The sequence below is a fragment of the Pseudorasbora parva genome, chromosome 12 (assembly GCF_024679245.1).
Source record: "Pseudorasbora parva isolate DD20220531a chromosome 12, ASM2467924v1, whole genome shotgun sequence".
Classification (NCBI taxonomy): domain Eukaryota; kingdom Metazoa; phylum Chordata; class Actinopteri; order Cypriniformes; family Gobionidae; genus Pseudorasbora; species Pseudorasbora parva.
This window is the reverse complement of record NC_090183.1, coordinates 43,818,911-43,837,835: the sequence shown is the minus strand read 5'-3', so window position 1 is coordinate 43,837,835 and position 18,925 is coordinate 43,818,911. Positions and strand designations below refer to the sequence as shown.

General features: G+C 37.8%; 1 protein-coding gene across 1 annotated transcript in view; it reads left to right on the top strand.

Annotated features, from left to right (window-relative positions):
* uqcc1 (ubiquinol-cytochrome c reductase complex assembly factor 1) overlaps positions 1 to 18,925 on the top strand; it is a 32,613-nt gene that overhangs the window by 574 nt on the left and 13,114 nt on the right. The window contains exons 2-6 of the mRNA XM_067458544.1: positions 544 to 651; positions 2,780 to 2,887; positions 5,432 to 5,504; positions 5,854 to 5,911; positions 8,443 to 8,551. Coding sequence (XP_067314645.1) covers positions 544 to 651; positions 2,780 to 2,887; positions 5,432 to 5,504; positions 5,854 to 5,911; positions 8,443 to 8,551 — 456 coding nt within the window. The remainder of the gene's footprint in view (positions 1 to 543; positions 652 to 2,779; positions 2,888 to 5,431; positions 5,505 to 5,853; positions 5,912 to 8,442; positions 8,552 to 18,925) is intronic.

The following is an 18,925-nucleotide window of genomic DNA, read 5'->3' as shown; positions in this document are numbered from 1 at the left end:
AATTGACATTTACACATTATCTGAAAAGATTAAATTAGCTTTCCATTGATGTATAGTTTGTCTGAGGGTGCAAAAAAAAGTCTAAATATTTAGAAAATTGCCTTTTAAAATGGTCAAATTAAGTCCTTAACAATGCATGTTACTACTACTAATAAATGTTTTATATATATTTAGAACAAAAATCTATATTTTTTAACTCATACAATGTGTTGTTGGCTAGATTATTGCCACAAATATACCTGTGAGACTGAGACTTAAGACTGGTTTTGTGGTCCAGGGTCACATAATATTTAAGCACATCTTGTGAATAGTATTATTGTTATTATCGTCAATACATTGTGCCATCAGTCTTTGAAACCTGATTCATATACTATCATGTAATGTTCCAGTTTATAATTTGCATACTGTACATCTGCTCCTTTTGATCGGTTGGTTTATTAGTCATATTTAGACAATTGGGGAGAAGCAGCAGTCAGAACCTCCTTTTTCTTTGAAACTAGATTAAAACTGGAAAGCACTTGTCAAGATATGTTTTATTCCTAGGCCACTGAACAAGCATGTCAGTCCAGGGCTTTGGTGGCTTGCCGGATAACAGCGGATGCTTGCGTCCCCAATCACTTGCAATGTCGAGCTCTTCACATCACAAGAGAGGTGTGTGTGCCGTCTTTTCTAATCTCAGTGGTCCAGTTCTTTCTCAGGTGAAGTAATCCAGTTTTCTAAAGGGATCAGTTCTGATCTCAACTAATAGAATCTCAGTTCATATCTTGTTGGGATAATAAAACTAAGTACATAACACAGTAACAAAAATAAGGAACACTTTATTTTACAGTGTCCTTGTAACAAATTACATGTACTTACAATAGTAATAACAGTAAATTATGCATAATTACATGCAACTAAGCCTCAACCAAACCCTAACCCTACCCTATCTAGTACTACAAAATACAATTACTTTGAATAAAACACCTTTGTTTGAGCAAGCTCTATAGCAGCAATAGTGGCTTTAGTTATCAAAGCTACAAAATCACACAAATGGAAGTAAAATGGGCTGCTAAAAAATTTAGACAAATCACAACTCTGATCATATTAGCTTTAAAAATATATATATATAGACATGGGTGATATATTTTTCTATAAACATCATTTATCATTTCCTCCCTATATGAGCCCAAAGGGCAGGTGCTGGTTATTAGTCTACTAAACTTCTACTAGTTTACCAGTATTCCCAATCATAGCAGTAAAACATACATTTCCTGTGAGACATCCATTGGGGAAGGTTTTATTGCATCCATATTGGCGACTTGAGGGAATTAGCTGAATATTTTCACTGCAATGCCTCCATAAAGTTTACCTGGGTTGAGTTGAGATTTACAGGGAAATGCTGATCTTAAGCAGGAACAGTTGATGGATTTGGCTCTATAATGGCTATTTGTCAATATTATTCCTTTAAAACCGATGGGAGCGCTTGCACTTTTGCGTGTCTCTGTTTAAGAAGAAACTGAAACCAAATGGATAGCACAATAATTCTTTTTGCATACAAAATCAGAGACTTTACACGGTCAGATCAAGCCTCCAACATACTCCTGTTGCATTGTTTTCACCGACTAATGAGTCTGCACAAATTGTGTTATATGCGTTCACAACAAAAACAGCATTTCATGTGCAATCTTCCCTCATAACTTCATGAAACATGCACATATCACAACATTATTTACAGCAGATTCTCACGTTTAAAATAAGCACAGAATCAACATAATCCATTGCATTGATCACAAGATATGGAGGAACAATTTTAAAAATGCCCATAATGGGTTTCAAGGGCTAAACAAAAAGACTACCATGGTTCCAAATGCTGTAACTTTTGATTACTTTATGCTATCACCACAAAATTTGATCCAGATGCAGCTCACATTCGCAAGTCAAATGAGAAAGATATGTAAAATATAATTTTTATATACTGTATTTTGGTCTTTTCTTAGTAGTTTCTCAGCATGAAAATGTCCTCATTTAATTTATACTTTTTTTTATATGTAAAGTGTTCTATCAAACGATACCTTCCTTTCGGAGTTATGAGTCTTTACTTTTGTGTATGTCACTCAGAAAAACAACTCTAAAAATGCCTTCAGGGCTTAAAGGTGCCGTGTGTAATATCTATGAGGATCTACTGACCGAAATGCAATATAATACATATAACTATGTTTTCAGTGGTGTATAAATACCTTACGTAATGAACCATTATGTTTTTATTACATTTCAATAAACTATTTCTATCTCTTCGCAAAAGAGACTTGTTCTCAAAGGATTTCCCTGGTTAAATAAGGGTTAAATAAGGGTTAAATAAGGGTTAAATAAGGGTTAAATAAAAAATCTACACACACTGCGGGTCTTCTTACAGTGAAGTCGCCATTTTTCGCCGTCATGTTTGTATAGTAGCTCTAAATGGACAAACTGCTCTACAGAGCATTAAGCTACTCTCTGCTGTCGCAGACAACGACATCTTTGTCCTGTGTCGGCCACCGTAGCTTCTCTACGTGCTTGGAAAGGGAGGGGTGAGCAGTTGGCAATTGTAATTCTCAAACTCACCTCTAGATGCAACTTTACTATGCAACTTCATTTGGTCTTGTAAATGAGAATATTTGTTTGTTTTTCCCCAAACACATTTGGTGTTGTATTGTTCTTATTGTCTATATGCTCTCACTTTGCTAGATATCAGATTTGTTTATGTCTGTTTTATCTAGCTAGCTCTAATATCAGATGTGTTTCTGTGTTCTGTTTGAAGCTGTGTAGTGTTAAAGAGACCCCACAGACTACAGAGGAAGAGGTCGGGGCCTTCACCAAACTGATTGAGGCCATGGGCTTCACTGGACCCCTCAAATACAACAAATGGGTAAATAAATCTCCTCATCTAGTGTTACTAAACAGTCCTTTAAATAGTCTCCTTTTGATATTTGATCATTTGTTCACGGTCTCTCATAAAATCTGATGTGTGAATTTCACAGAACTGACTAGATATTATACGCACTGATATTTATCGAAAAAATCTTGATCAATTTAAAACCATCAGCATATCGGCTATAGCATGAAAAAGGCTGATGCAACAAACCAATAGTTATTAATTAACTGTGTGAAGGTACCAAGTTGTATACTTCTATTTATTAAAGAGATATGTAAAAGTCAAATATGAGTTATTGATAGCAAAAATAACCTCTGAAGGTTATCATGTTGTCTTATTTGTGCTTTGTTTTTGTTTTTATCTTACTTTGAGCCTCTCTTATAATGTTGGCCTGATGAATGTTAAATAGATTTAAAAATTATTTGATGCAATACATTTTCTAATATGCCTTAATGCTAATGATGCATGATGTATAATATACACCATATCGGTATCGGCTGATATATCTTTATTTTTAATCTTATCGATAAGTAAATTTAACCATTATATTAAAGACGATGGATTATGTCCTTCAACTGAGACACTTCAGATGCGCACTGTTCACTATGATGGGTTTGAACTGCATGAAATATAATTGAGATCACTTCAAAAAAAGAAAATACTTTTAAAAGCAACATGTGCAGCTCAAGTCTGTCATATCGGCTGATGAGAACATTATAATTGTGTGCTTGGTTCATGGCTTTTAATGGTGTGACTTTTGTAACAGGCTCTCAAAAATTATATAAAAATTCAGGTTTTAGATTTATCGACCAATATATTGTTATCGGCGTTCTAATTTAAAGAATTATCGGTTGGCGGTACCGGGCAAATCTTTCATGTCTGCATCCCTACTTAATGCATGTGTTTTTGAACTTTGCTAAGTTAAAACATGATCAAAACCGTATCTGTGTTAATGACAAAAGTCCATTAAGTTCATTCATTAAGTGAGCAACTGACAAATATCAATATCGGCATCGGAAGCAGTCCATAGTTGTTTTTAAAATCGATATCGGTAAAGGAACCAAAATGCTTCATCCCTAGAATTTACACATCCAGATTATATTTCATGGCAAAACATTTTTGTATTTTGTCCCCCAAAAAATGTTTTATTACTGCAATCCCAGAAATCTTGATATATTACTGGAATGTGAGAAGTTAATGATATATTATTGAAATTGTAAAGTATTTAAAAGCTGATATAATGCAATATTCTCCTAGGACCCAGGGGGAAAAACACCAGTGTCATTACATTGTTTAGAGCATAATAAACATATTTTCTTCATATGTTATGCCATGTCCTCGTAAGTGTACACCAGGACTAAAAATAATTAATGTTAAATTAAATGTACAGGCAAAAACAATTTTTTTGCATTCACTTCAAATTTTTATAACCAAACTTTGTTTAAAGTTGATTCTCAACTGTTATGAACGATATAACAGAATGATACTATTTTGCTTTAAGCAATATGTGAGTAAAATAGCCATACATTGGTTTTCCCATTCAATGCAATGTCTGTCTCTAATTGTGTTCTTGAGGTAACATGAAATGAAAAAAGAAGTGTAATAATGGGAGTAATAGTTGGCAACATTTTCATAATAATATCTAATGTTTTATAGGAACATTGATATCTAATTTTTTCCCCTAGTCATGTGTTGTGTCTCCTTAAATGCCTGATAACATGATGTAAATGCCGGTGTCTCTACAGTAGTCATGTATAAAATCAATGCCCTGTTTCCTGACAGAAAGTCATATTTTGATTGGAAACCCCATAACATTTTCCTGAGATTTTGATTTATAACAAAAAATTAGAAAATTAGTCAGATTTAAATGATAATTACAAAACATTAAAAGTGCTAAATTTAATCATTTAGTCATTTTTAAACACCAAAAAGAAGTTGTCCTAGAGAAACCTGGACATAAATGGTACATCTGAATCTCTTTATTTATTTTATTTCAGTAATGACTATATAATAAGATTCACCATTTTAAATAATGATTTGTATTTCAAGAATTTGTTTGGAAATTACACTTAATTATGACACAATGCAATACATTTATTTAATAATCCTTAATTAATTAATTTTTTGTTACGTTTTGTAAAGATAGGCATATTTTTATGCTATCTAACTTTTTTGCATATACAGTTGAATTTAGTAGTTTGCTTTCCCATGAGCCCTCAAACGACTCTACAGTGAAGGGGACACCATCAGGTTTTGGTGCTGGAACGATGACTTCATCTCGTACCGCTACCTGTTTTGTGTTTTCAAGAGCAGGAGCCGCACTTTGTGAAATCCGAGATGACCTTCCATGTTAGAGTCATCAGCATCACGGCTGTCTAAAACTTCAGCATGTCTGCTTCATTTTGGGGCACGTTCCACTCACTAGAACGGACTGAAAATATGATGTCTTGGCCAATTAAATCACTTTCTGCTTTTGATCACCCCGGATTGAGTAGCTTTTTGATCATGTGTGTCACAAATGTCTCTCTTCTTTTGCAGAAAATTAAGATAGCTGCCTTGCGCATGTACACATGCTGTGTAGAAAGAATCAACTATGACGAATTTTTTGAAAGTAAGTATTTTTGGGCCTAAATATTTTCTTCTTTTTTTTCTGCTCTCGGACCGTATTATGGCCTTATGAGTCTTATGTCATGCTCATTTAATTTTTTTGAAGAGCTCCTAAACACCCCTCGCTTTATCCGAAATGATGAAATGAGCGTAAAGGGACCTTTTCAGCAGCACCTGAAAGATTTATGTGGCACTTTACAGCTGTGTTACGTTGTTTTCTTAAGCTGAGGAAAAAACAGGTGTAAACCCAATAGCGGTTTTGGAACCGGAGCCTAAGTTTGCATTGGTTTGGCTACATGTTGTGTTTTCTTGTTCCCCCTTATAATGTCCTGTACTCCCTCTCTTTCTCCCAGAGTGCTCTCTCCCCGACACGCTCAACTCCTGGTTCTTAGTGGCACAGCTCCACGTTTGGTGAGTTTTTGGACAATTTTTGGTTTGTGTTTGGACTGTGACATTTTGTCATGCAAATTCCAAATCCTTGATTGGTTATTAATGTCATGAGTTCATGAGTTGATTAATTTTCATCTGCTAGATGGATCGCAAATGATATTTCACTAGACCTATTCATTCTGAAGAGCAGAACCATACCTGCATATCCACTTGAAATTTAGTAACACAAAACAAGTCTTATTTTCTTCACCAGAGATTGCAGTATATTTGTGTGTGTGTGTTTGTGTTTGTGCATTTACACACTAAATGAACTTTTACACACTAAATTAATCTAGTCTTAAAAGATTGTAATATCTTTTATCCCGGTGTCTTTTGCAGTTTTTTCTACTTTTTAAGTTTGCCAGAATATCCTTATTTAGGCAATTTACTTAATATAATGTTTGCAAATTTCTTAATTTCTGCAATTTTCCCTAATTTTTAAGTAGGCCTGGTTTCACAGACAGGGCTTAGATTAAGCCAGGATTAGACCTTAGTTTAATAAGGACATCTAAGTAGCTTTTATAAACAGTATCTATAGAGTAGTATTGCATCCTTCATATCTCTGAAGAGTCTTTAGTTTTATCAGATTTATAAAAGACAGAAACACTGTACTGATTCTTTCCGAAAACAGCTGAGCTCATGCAGGCGTGCAGTGGGTGGAGCTAAAGAGTCACAAGCACACCACACACACATACACACACACAAGGCATAAGTCTCGATTCACTATACGTTTCTTGTTCACATTATATGCACTTTGATCGCCAACAAAACAAACACATTTGATGCAGTTTCACTCACCGCCTGCGGTTTCCACTCATGATTGGGAACAAACACACACAGTCCAGAAACACAAACTATATCCACTGTTTCCTTAATGCTGGGTTATTTGTGAAGCTGAACAATCTGATCTTTCCCTCACACCAGAAACACACTTCTTTAGTGACATTGTTGATATTGTGTCTAAAAACACAATGTCAGCGCCGCCGACGGCTCCTGTAACCCAAAAAAAATGCGCCGCTTCGGGTATTTTGCTGCTTACTCAACACTTGTAAATTGCAATGGAGGATTTTTTTTAAATCGAGTTCTCAAATTTAATTGAGAAATTGTGACAGTCCTAGCGCAGCTATTCAGTGTGGGTATTTCTACTAATGTAAGTATTTAATTCAGCTTTTTAACCCATCATCATCCTCATCAACGGCACCTCTGCTAATGCACAGGTTTGGCTGATTTTATGAACAAAACTGAATGTGTGATGTAATCAGAACAAGAGTTATGATTAATGGTGGCAGTTTTGTGCCAACACTCAACACTGTACGCTTCCAGTTAAAGGCACTTTAATGCAGGCGCATTGACTAACTGTGTTCGTGCAGAGAAACATGGACTGAGAAAACATACTCTGAAATGATTCAAAGTAGCCAGTACACATGCATCCATGCCTTCTTATCACCTTCTTATCATATTCTTATGAATATGAGAGGCGATGCTAAACCAAGTGATGGTATCTATTAGCCTGACGTGGTCATACTAAATTCTAGTCAGAATATGAGTCTGAAACTGCTCCATTGGGCTGTGAATAGGAGGTGTGTTTCAACCGAACCAGGAAAGACATCAATTGGATAAACCTACAACCAATCAGAGCAACGAAGCGACGCATAACATTAGTTGTCAAATGTCAACAGGACTCAACTGCACTATGTTGCCAAGTCTGCGTTTTTTTTTTATGTGTTGTTTTCCATGTCCGTGGGTAGAAGTAACCTCAATTGTGAGATATATAGACCCAAGAATGCAAATTTTAGCAGCCAACCTTGCCAAAATAACACATCTTACCCCCCAAACACCATTCTTCCACCCCCCCCCCCCCACCCCCCATTAGAAGCTATTGTTTTTGGCTAGTAACGTTAGTTGGCGAGTTTTGTTGTAAAAACTTGGCAACCCTGTCTGGAATAAACGATCTTTGCCGGTGTTGTAAAAAAAAGAATAATTTAATGATACACAGTTACTTACCAACATGATCATCATTTCTGAGAGAAATAGTGACGGTGAATGCATATACAAACAAGCTCTCCGTTTAGGATTTGAACAAATTTAATCCAAGCCCCTTTTGATGACGTGATGATTACGTTACTGTTGATCATCTGTCCGTCATCGTCTAAAGCCTGCCCTGATGATTTCATTGGTCCGAAAAGTTTCTGTTCGAGCATAATTACTCCTCTATGGATCGAGTTCAGACCGAACTGTCCGAGCTTAAATGTTGTGGGCAGGGCTGAGTTCGGCTGGCACCTTGGTATCTATGCTACAGGAAATATTTTTGATTCTTTCCTCAGTTTGTAAAAAAGAGTTTCTGTGGTATTTTACATCGGGCCACAGATGCTGTCTATTAAACCCAGACGTTTCCTTTATGTGAGTGTGTTGTCTGGCTGATCTCTGAAGTTTCCTTGTTACGCGGATCCTGACAGAGCGTGGCGTAGCACAGGCACTTTGAGTCAGCGTTCTGCTTTGCTCTCCTCTGACAGGATGTGTCTGGTCCGGATGCGGCAGGAAGGCAGAGCTGGGAAATACATGTGCCGTTACATCGTCCACTCCATGTGGGAGGATGTGGAGCAGAGGAGCAAGATTATGGGAGTAAGTATATGTGCATTTGATTCAATTGTTACACCTTGGTCATTAGTATTTTGTGCTTTGTATTTGGCCATCTACAATTGTTTCCATCGCATTATGGGACATACCATAAAAAACGCTGGATGGAAACACCACAAAGTGCATAAATGAGCATCAAAAACTATAAGAACATAAGGACATGCGCATAAACTAGGGCTGCAGGATATATCGTTTTAGCATCCACGTTAATCATATCGCAGGATATGCGTGTCAAGTTTAAGGATCGTAGTTGAGCTGTGATCCGTACACAGGCCAGCTGCACCCCGGGTCAGAACGATTAGTGGATTAATTGCAAACCATTATAGAGTTAAAGTTGAGTCAGGCATCAAGCACACACAGAGCAGACAGCATGTGAACGCCGAATTCAGGTTTCTTTCTCATTCTTTTGAGCTTAGACATGTGCCCGCAAAATGCCACATCTCGGCGAGTATCCTCGTAAACACAGTCGGTTATGTGCTGTAAACAACTGAGAAAGAAAACAGATGCATGTCATTTATATTAGGTATGTGACGTAACCGACGTTCGTCTTAAAGGGACAGCAGCCTAATATACTTGCAGATGTTTGTCAAGGGCACTTTTATTTATATAGCACCCTAAAACAACATTACTGCTGATAAAGGTACTTCACAAAAACACCATAAAAAGAAAAGATTCATACAAAAAATACAGAGTATGACATTTTTAATTCAACAACTTAGTTTTGAATGGCAGTGATTGCCTTCGATAAAAGATATAGATGTGCATAAACATGTTCATAGCTAATGTGATGAACTACACCTGTGTGAACTTGACACTAAAATCCAACAAAACACCAGCTGAATAAAAAACAAAAGACTAACTGATGGATGTTAGTGAAGAGAAGAGATCCTACATCATTTGTTTCCAGATGCCATTTTTTGTTTGATTATATCTAACACAATGTCATTCAGACCTTTTTAACTTGCCAAATACTGTTTGAAATTTGACCCAATTAGCTCTAGGTCTCATGAATCAAGAATTTTAAACAACATATATTTTCTTCCCCAAATGTTTTAGCATGTGAAATGGCTGACGATCAGCTCTGTTGTTTGGATAGGTTGAAAAATTGTGAAATTATGAGGATATACAGTGAAATACTGCCTGACTCACACACACCCTCAGGCTTTAGGATGTAATTACTATGCTCTACAGACTGTGGAGGCATTTTGAGCTGAGCGCTGTCCAGCGGAGTAGCAAAAGGTGTTTAAATCTCTGCAAGGTCAGTAAAGATGACATGCTTCTGCTGCGCCGAGTGTGTGCATATATATGTGTGTGTGTGTTTGAGAGGAAGCCAACGCAAGGCGCCTTAGGGGAACCGCTGTCAGAAAGGGTGGGAACAAGACTTCAGCCCAGCTGTGAAAACAGAAATCTCTCTCTCTTTCCCCGCACTTCTCTTTGTAGAGCCCCCCCTTCTTTTATACCTTCTACCTTCTGTCTTAATCTTAATAGTAGGACTGAATTAGTATTGCTTTAAAGAACAAGCACAACTTGGTCCAGATCTGTGCTATATGTGCAGTATATATAGCACTGAACATATAGCAATGGCCTGGTCTAGATCATGTATTGCATAATTCTGTAAACTAGTTAACATGAACTAGATCAAACCAGCTGCGGCTAATCAGTCATCGCAACCTTATGGATATGCCAGTGCATGCAGGGGCTGGATGCGAGCCAGCCGTCCACAGAATTTGTTTGACTGTCAGTTAGAGTATTAGCAGTTTTGAGTCGTCGAGTAGTTTATTTATCCGAGGGAACAGCTCTTAGGTTTTATGGCTTAGACTTGAGGATAGAGAAATCTTTGTTCTCAGTGACAGATCTAAACAAAAACCTTGCATTTGAATTGTCTACAATAACAAAGTTTGGTCCTAGCAAACAAGTTGTTGTGCTTTGTGTTTAGTTATGTTGAGGTAAATTGCTTGGTAGATTTGAGGTTTTTTTGGTAGTCAGGTTACTACCTGGTTTGTTAGGTCGACTAGTTTAGACTAGTATAGACTTTTAAAATATTTTTTTGTAAGTGGTTCATGAGCTTAAAAGCTGTTGGACAGTTTGCACAATACATCCCTTGTAAAAGTTATATATACACCGAACAGGCATAACATTATAACATTGTGTTGGTCCCCCTTTTACTGCCAAAACAGCCCTGACCCGTCGAGGCATGGACTCCACTAGACCCCTGAAGGTGTGCTGTGGTATCTAGCACTAAGATGTTTGCAGCAGATCCTTTAAGTCCTGTAAGTTGCGAGGTGAGGCCTCCATGGATTGGACTTGTTTGTTCAGCACATCCCACAGATTGGATTGAGATCTGGGGAATTTGGAGGCCAAGTCAACGCCTCAAACTATCCTGCTGGAAGAGCCACAGCCACCAGGGAATATCGTTTCCATGAAAGGCTGAACATGGTCTCAGCAATGCTTAGGTAGGTGGAGCGTGTCAAAGTAACATCCACATGGATGGAGGACCCAAGGTTTCCCAGCAGAACATTGCCCAAAGCGTCACACTGCCTCCACCGGCTCGCCTTCTTCCCATAGTGCATCCTGGGGCCATGTGTTTCCCAGGTAAACGATACACATGCACCCGGCCATCCATGTGATGTAAAAGAAAACATGATTCCTCAGACCAGGACACCTTCTTCCATTGCTCCGTGGTCCAGTTCTGATGCTCACGTGTCACTGTTGGTACTTTCGGTGGGGTTAGGGGTCAGCATTGGCACCCTGACTGGTCAGCGGCTATGCCGCCCCATACGCAACAAACTGAGATGCTCTGTGTATTCTGACACCTTTCTATCAGAACCAGCATTAACTTCTTAAGCAATTTGAGTTCCAGTAGCTCGTCTGTTTGATCGGACCACACGGGCCAGCCTTCGCTCCCCATGCATGTGAATCAATGAGCCTTGGCCGCCCATGACCCTGTGGCCGGTTCTCCACTGTTCCTTCCTTGGAGCACTTTTGGACCACTGCAGACCGGGAACAGCCCACAAGAGCTGCAGTTTTGGAGATGGTCTGACCCAGTCATCTAGCCATCACAATTTGGCCCTTGTCAAACTCACTCAAAACCTTACGCTTGCCCATTTTTCCTTCTTCTAACACATTAACTTTGAGGACAAAATGTTCACTTGCTGCCTAATATATCCCACCTACTAACAAGTGGGCCAACTCCTTATTAAACCCTAATGATTAAGAATGGGATGTCATTAATGTTCATGTGCATGTAAAGTCAAGCGTCATAATTTTATGAAGCAACGAGAATCTTTTTTGTACACAAACCCCCCCCCACCCCCCGAAATAACGACTTCAATAAATCGATACACTGATTCATTAATCGGCTTATCACTATAGAAGTCATTATTTAGAAGTCTCTTTGCTTTATAAAGTTATTGTAGAGCCGCTGTAGTGAGATGGGCTTTGTAACGACGTCTTTAGTGCCTTTATGGGTCTTGAGAGAGGAAATGACATTGGTGTCAATGAAAGCCTTTCTGAGCCATTGGATTTTAACAAAAATATCTTAATTTGTGTTCCGAAGATAAACGGAGGTTTTACGGGTGTTGAACAACATTAGGGTGAGTAATTATTGCCAGAATTTTCATTTTTGGGTGAACTAACCCTTTAAGCAGTACAAACATGCATATTAATTCTGACATCTTTGACCAACTATTGCATTGTTTGTTTTGTTGTATTATTATTACTGTTATTATTATTATTATTATTATTTAATAAAAATGTTTTGCCTTAAGCGTTGTTGTTCTTTACTGTGTGAAGTAAAAAAAAGTCCAAATTCTGATTAGTCTACTAAATGTTAATTAATAGTTGATTAACAACTGATATGCAGCTAATGCAACACTATGAACACAATGTACATCCAGCTTTATTTATAACTGCTTGTCCATCTGTGAAAAGGTTGGAATGTAAAGCTTGTTTGTCTTAAAGCAGTGTTTCCTAACTCGTTCGTCCTGGTGTGCCAGAAGTGCACTGCACATTTTGTACGCCTCCCTAATCAAACACACCTGATTCAACTCATCAGCTTCTTAGTAGCGACTCCAAGACCTGAAATGGATGTGTCAGATTAGGGAGACGTCCAAAATGTGTGCCGCTTGGGGTTTTAGAAGCACTGTTTTAAAGCAATAGTTCACCCAAATATGAAAAATATCATCATTTATGTCTTTCCAAACCTGCATGACTTCAATTCTTCAGTGGAGCACAAAAGGAGAGATTTTATTTATGTACTGGTTGGCTTTTCCCTACAAAGGAATTGGGACTGGTGAATTTTTAAGTATGCAAAAGTATCATAAAAAAAGATAAGCTAGAAATAAGGATCACTTCATTTTTGAGTCATATACTTTTTGTGCCATATTATTACCTTGAGCTGGGATTGAATATTGACATTAACCCTGGGTTAAGTATATTAGTGTGACTTTTTACTTTTTAATGTGATTGACCTCTCTTCCCATGGTACTGGGCAAGAAGCCTTTATGAGACTTGTTTGAGAGAAAGACATTGAGCATCGGAGTAAAATAAGTGCACTTAAAAGCACTTTAGTGTGTGTGTGTGTGTGTGTGTGTGTGTGTGTGTGTGTGTGTGTGTGTGTGTGTGTGTGTGTGTGTGTGTGTGTGTGTGTGTGTGTGTGTGTGTGTGTGTGTGTGTGTGTGTGTGTGTGTGTGTGTGTGTTAATGAACTCAGCACCTCTCTTACGCCATGCTGTGCAATGACTTTTTCCATAATGTCACTTTTCCCCCTCTCCCAGAGCCCATAAATCAAAAATCTCCATTTTCTCACGAGGACTCTTAATATAATCCTCTCATTTTTCAGGTGCTCTGTTCAGCCAGTAAGATTTTACAAGCTTATTATCAATTTAACATTGGAATTGCAGTGCATATATTAATAATAAGCCTAAAATTTAGGGCCAGATGAAATTTGGGCTCCTAAAATTGCCCCCTAGCTAGAAATGTCAAGCTCATTTTATGTCATGAACCAAAATGGCAGGGTTTTTTTCTTTTCTTTTATTTGTTAAACCTTGGTATACCCATGTAGAGTCCATAAATGTGTTGTTCTAGTTAATGACATGACATGATTTATGGATAAAATGTAAATGTTAGAAAAACAAATGTCACACTTTCTTTTGCTAGATAATTTGAATAGCTGAAAAACATCTTAAAATGTAAATGAACAGAATAGAAATAAAAAAAATTATAATTAATCCCCCATAAGGTTGCATGACTTTAATATTTTATAAAATATTTTCAATTTTTAAATATTAAATTCCTTACACGCTAAAGCAGTGTGTGGGATTTTTTTTTTTTTTTAATGAAATGTTTTTCTAAATAACATTTACTGACATTTTCTGACACGCGCACACACACACACACACACACACACACACACACACACACACACACACACACACTCACACTCCTACACACTCCTACACACTCCTTTCCTCCAAATGGAACATTTATGGTTTATTCCTATAGTTGCAATTGGCTCATAAATGAGCTCTTAAATAAACATGCTCAGTCATCAATTATGTCAAACTCTGCTAATCAGAACTCATTCACATATTATATGAAATTAAATGTGTGTGAAATGGAAAAGGCGTTTGACTTTTGACTTGTCACTTTGCCCAGCAGCTCGTTTCCATCATGTGTATGAAGCAGAGGCGGCCTTTGAAATTTGGAGGCCCCGCTCATGCAATGCGTCTGCAATTCCTTTATTATCTCTGTTATATTTAACAATGTTATCTCATATTTTACTCTAATAGTCTATCATAAATGCATTCTATATTTACCACTATCCAAGCATTTTATCTGTTTAACCAGAACTATTGTTACAGACACGACTGCAAACAAAAACAGCCTTCACTCTCTCAGCCCTTCAGCTACAATGAAATTATACTTTTAAAGTGGTCATGAACTGCATTGTTTTATAATGTTTCCTGTGTTGCACTTATAATGTTAGTATGATGTTTACATCAAAATTTGTCATCATTTATAAATAAAAGGGATTTTTTTCCTATCCTGATTTGAACACTCTGTTTGAAGGGGTAACTTCAGTGAGACTTCAGTGTAAAGGCCCACTGCTGTGATCTTTGCATATAAAATGTGGAACTCTCTCAGCTCTCGAGGTTAACTAACCATGGAAAATGTTGGTTATAGCATTATATTTAGATCTATAACATTATATTCAGATTGTGGCATTAAAGGTTGCAGTGGTTTTTGCTACTCTGAGTAGTATACAAATCTTGGTATTTAGGGCACGTTTTGCATTTTCTTTGCCTCTTCTTGACGGATCGCTTACTGTACTCCTGAGTTGTAAGTCGCTTTGGATAAAAGCGTCTGCTAAATGCATAAATGTAAACAGGGCCGTTTCTAGCCTTTCTGGCACCCTAGGCAAGATTCATATGTTGCCCCCCCCCCCCCCCTTTTTTTTTTTAACTATAATTTATAAAGCAAATATGACTTCCTTATTTCATGGGCATATTGTACATGCATTAATCCAGTAATGTAGCCAGGTTTATTATCACTGAGATCAGAAATGTTAGGGGGGTTCGGGGGCATGCTCCCCCGAGAAAATTTAGATTTCTATGATCTACATATGTGTATTTTGAGATGTTCTGAAGGCCAAAAAATTAGATAACAATAGCTTGAAAACCATGTCACTCGGCGCTGCTGCGGATTGAAGAACGCAGTGACACAAAGACTAAAAGACGGGACGACGCCGTAGCCGAAGCCTCGCGCCAGTTTCATATGTTTTAAAGGCTAATCACATTTTTTTTAGGGGGGGCTGAGGCATAAGTTCATAAAAAAGGGCCTAGTGAAGCCCATGGTTATGACAGTATTACTTGACCAATTTACACTAAACAGCTATCTCTGATGTAATGTTTTTTTTTTTATTCAAATTAACTGCTATAATGTTCTGCACCTGAAATGAGCATGGCGTGTGGTCCGTCCAGTGCTAATATTCAGTGTAATGTTTTGCTCAACGTTATGATAGAGAGACCAGCTTAGTAGAGAACAAGTAACCAATAAGTAGACTAACATACCTGTATATATAAATAAATATATTTCGCTTTCTTTGTTATATTTCCTCTTTTTTCTTTTTACGATACTGAGCCCCTGATGGCTTTGACCTTTTCCGGATGATGAAACTAAAGCACGCTGTAACGAGTAGAAATATAGTGTGGCCCCTTTAAGAGTTGCGCGCGCTCCCTGCAAACGAAGTCTGCATTTTGTGTATGTGTGCACTGAGTATTGAGCTCCCATGTGTGGGGATTATTTTCTGTTTTCTGTTGTTAACAGTCAGTTATTTTGTTTTATTAAGTAATGCTGTGGACGGAAAGGGAGTTTGTGATGAGAGTTCAGCGGGAAATAAAGTGCGATCTGTTTGATGTTAATCGCCTCCGTGTTACAACGCCACGGATGACGACGTTCCCTGCCGCCCTCTACATGATCTCATTACAGCAGCGCAACTATCACCATGGCGACTTCACTCCAATAATCGCAACTAATTATAATGCCTTGTAATAGCAAAAGTACGAAATATGAATAATAAAATATATGAATTAACTAAAAAATCTTGTTGGGGCGGGGGCTCACTGGCGCCCCCCAGCTGTTGGCGCCCTAGGCGACCGCCTAGTTTGCCTATGCCTAGAAACGGCACTGAATGTAAATGATGATCATTGTAGACGATCACAGACATGTTGAGCGCATGAATGCCGTGATCTCGTCATTGTGACTCTCTGTGAGAGTCTCTCTTGTGATTTCTGCTCTCTCACTTTCATCATAACTAACAGTGCAAACACAATGTAAATAAGAGATTTGTTGATTATTACGGGAGTTTTGTCAAGTCCTGAACTCGTGATAAACTCAGATTATTTTCATGTACTAAGAGAAACATCATTACATATCAGAAATCACTGGTCTCAGATCAGGCATTAGAATTAACACTAATTCTAATGCCTGATCTGAGACCAGTGATTTCTGATATGTAATGATTCATGTACAGTCAGATGTTCTTTGTCTGTGTGTCAGTAAATCAAACAAGTGACTAAATGCTCAACTTCACATTGTTTCTCTTAGTAGAAAATAATCTGTTATTGTTGTGGCGTTACTGTTGAGTCCATTTCGTAAAAGTCTGTTTGCAAAGTCTGCGCAGAAACTGCGACAAAATTTCCCAAAGAATCCACAGTGAAATGTAGCGAACACAAATAAATAATGCTCAACGAGACATTCACATTGTTGAGAATAAATAAGCTCATTCCTAGCATTAGGATCCTTTGGAAGGTGATGTTATTTCAGTGCAGTGATCCTGTATCGCTCTTCTCTCCTCGTCATCTCACTAACACTCCAGTGGGCGGAGCCAAAGTTGTGATGATGAAGTAGGCATTGATCTTCTTCTGCAGAGGCGGTCTTTCACTGATCTATGACGTCATAAATAGGCTCATTCCACAACGAGTCGTTCTCTGGGCTTGGTTTCAATAAAATATGTTTTTGGACTAAGAAGGAAGTTTTTAGTTCTGAAACTTACAGGATATCCTTATAGTATGATGACCTCTGGTATGTCAAAATCTCAAGGAAAATTAGATTTCTCAGTTCATGACCCCTGTAAATATGAAACAAACCACCAGAAGGTGGGAGCAAATCATTGTCGTAAAGAGACAGTCATTTAATTATTCAGTCAATTGGAAGATTCGTTCAGTAAAGAAACATCACTGTGTTGCTCCAATACGCGCGATGGATCTACTGTGGATTTGTTTAGAACAGTTTTAGTTTGGCAAAATAGATCAAAACAGATAATATTTTGAGTCTAAAAATGTAAGTCACTAATTATTAATGTGCTTATTGTACTGTTGTATAAAACCAGTATAACATTTGCAAATTTGCTGATTTTCGGTAAAACAGCATGGTTCGATAAAACACTGGCTCATATGGTATTGCTTAACTATCCTGTTATAAATATAACAAACAAGATTTCAAATCATACAGGGACATTTTTTGCTCCATATTTTGAATTTTGAGGGCGTTTTTTATTAAGTTTAGAGGCACTTTGCCCCAACCCCCCTTTAGTTTCTGACCCTGGGGTTTTTAGTTTGATAGCAGAGGGGGCGGGCTCTTTTTTGACATTCTGATCTTCTATTGCAAGTAATATGAAGAATGAAGTTTCCCTCAGTTTTTTCGAGCATGTATGTGATTTTTGAATGAGATGTGAGTTGGATTGTGGTGTGGTGTGGTTCACATTTTGGCTAAAGGTACGTTCTGGACTGAAGACTTTTAACCCCTCAGGCCTGGCAGCAGCCATTGAGTGGCTCTGTAGAAAAGTGACCTCATTTTCCATCACAGTCACTTGTGTTCTTGTAGGTTCTCCTGCAGAGGAAATTGGCTAACATTACACAAACATTAGCAATAAGGCAACATAAACCATAATTAGCTACTTTTTTTTTGCTAGTATTTTAGGTATACAGTGACAATGACATTCATACATTTTAACTGTAGTTTAAAGGGTTGGTTGAAAATTAAAATTCTGTCATCGTTTACTCACCCTCATATTCGTTCCAAACCTGTAAGACTTGCGTTCATCTTTGTATCACAAGTGAAGATTATTTGTGATTTATCTGTGTCTCCATCGACAGTCTACGCAACAAACACTTTTACTTGAGTTCATAAAGACTAGAGATTGTAAAAGCAATCCATATGAATTGAGTGGTTAAGTCCAAATTTTCTGAAGAGGCACAATCGCTTTATATGATTAAAGATTGAATTTTATTCACATATTAACAAGGTGTGGTTAACAGAAGCTCAAGCATGTTTGCTTGATGTGCGAGAACCAATCAGGTTCATTCTGGTGTTACGCAGCACGTTTGATCTTCCTCAAGAGCCAGTGAGGATCATTCTGGTGTTACGCAGCACGTTTGATCTTCCTAAAGAACCAATGAGGATCATTCTGGTGTTACGCAGCACGTTTGAGCTTCCTCAAGAGCCAGTGAGGATCATTCTGGTGTTACGCAGCACGTTTGATCTTCCTCAAGAGCCAGTGAGGATCATTCTGGTGTTACGCAGCACGTTTGATCTTCCTAAAGAACCAATGAGGTTCATTCTGGTGTTACGCAGCACGTTTGATCTTCCTAAAGAACCAATGAGGTTCATTCTCGTGTTACGCAGCACGTTTGAGCTTCTCAAGAACCAATGAGGATCATTCTGGTGTTACGCAGCACGTTTGAGCTTCCACAAGAGCCAGTGAGGTTCATTCTGGTGTTACGCAGCACGTTTGAGCTTCTCAAGATCCAATGAGGATCATTCTGGTGTTACGCAGCACGTTTGAGCTTCTCAAGATCCA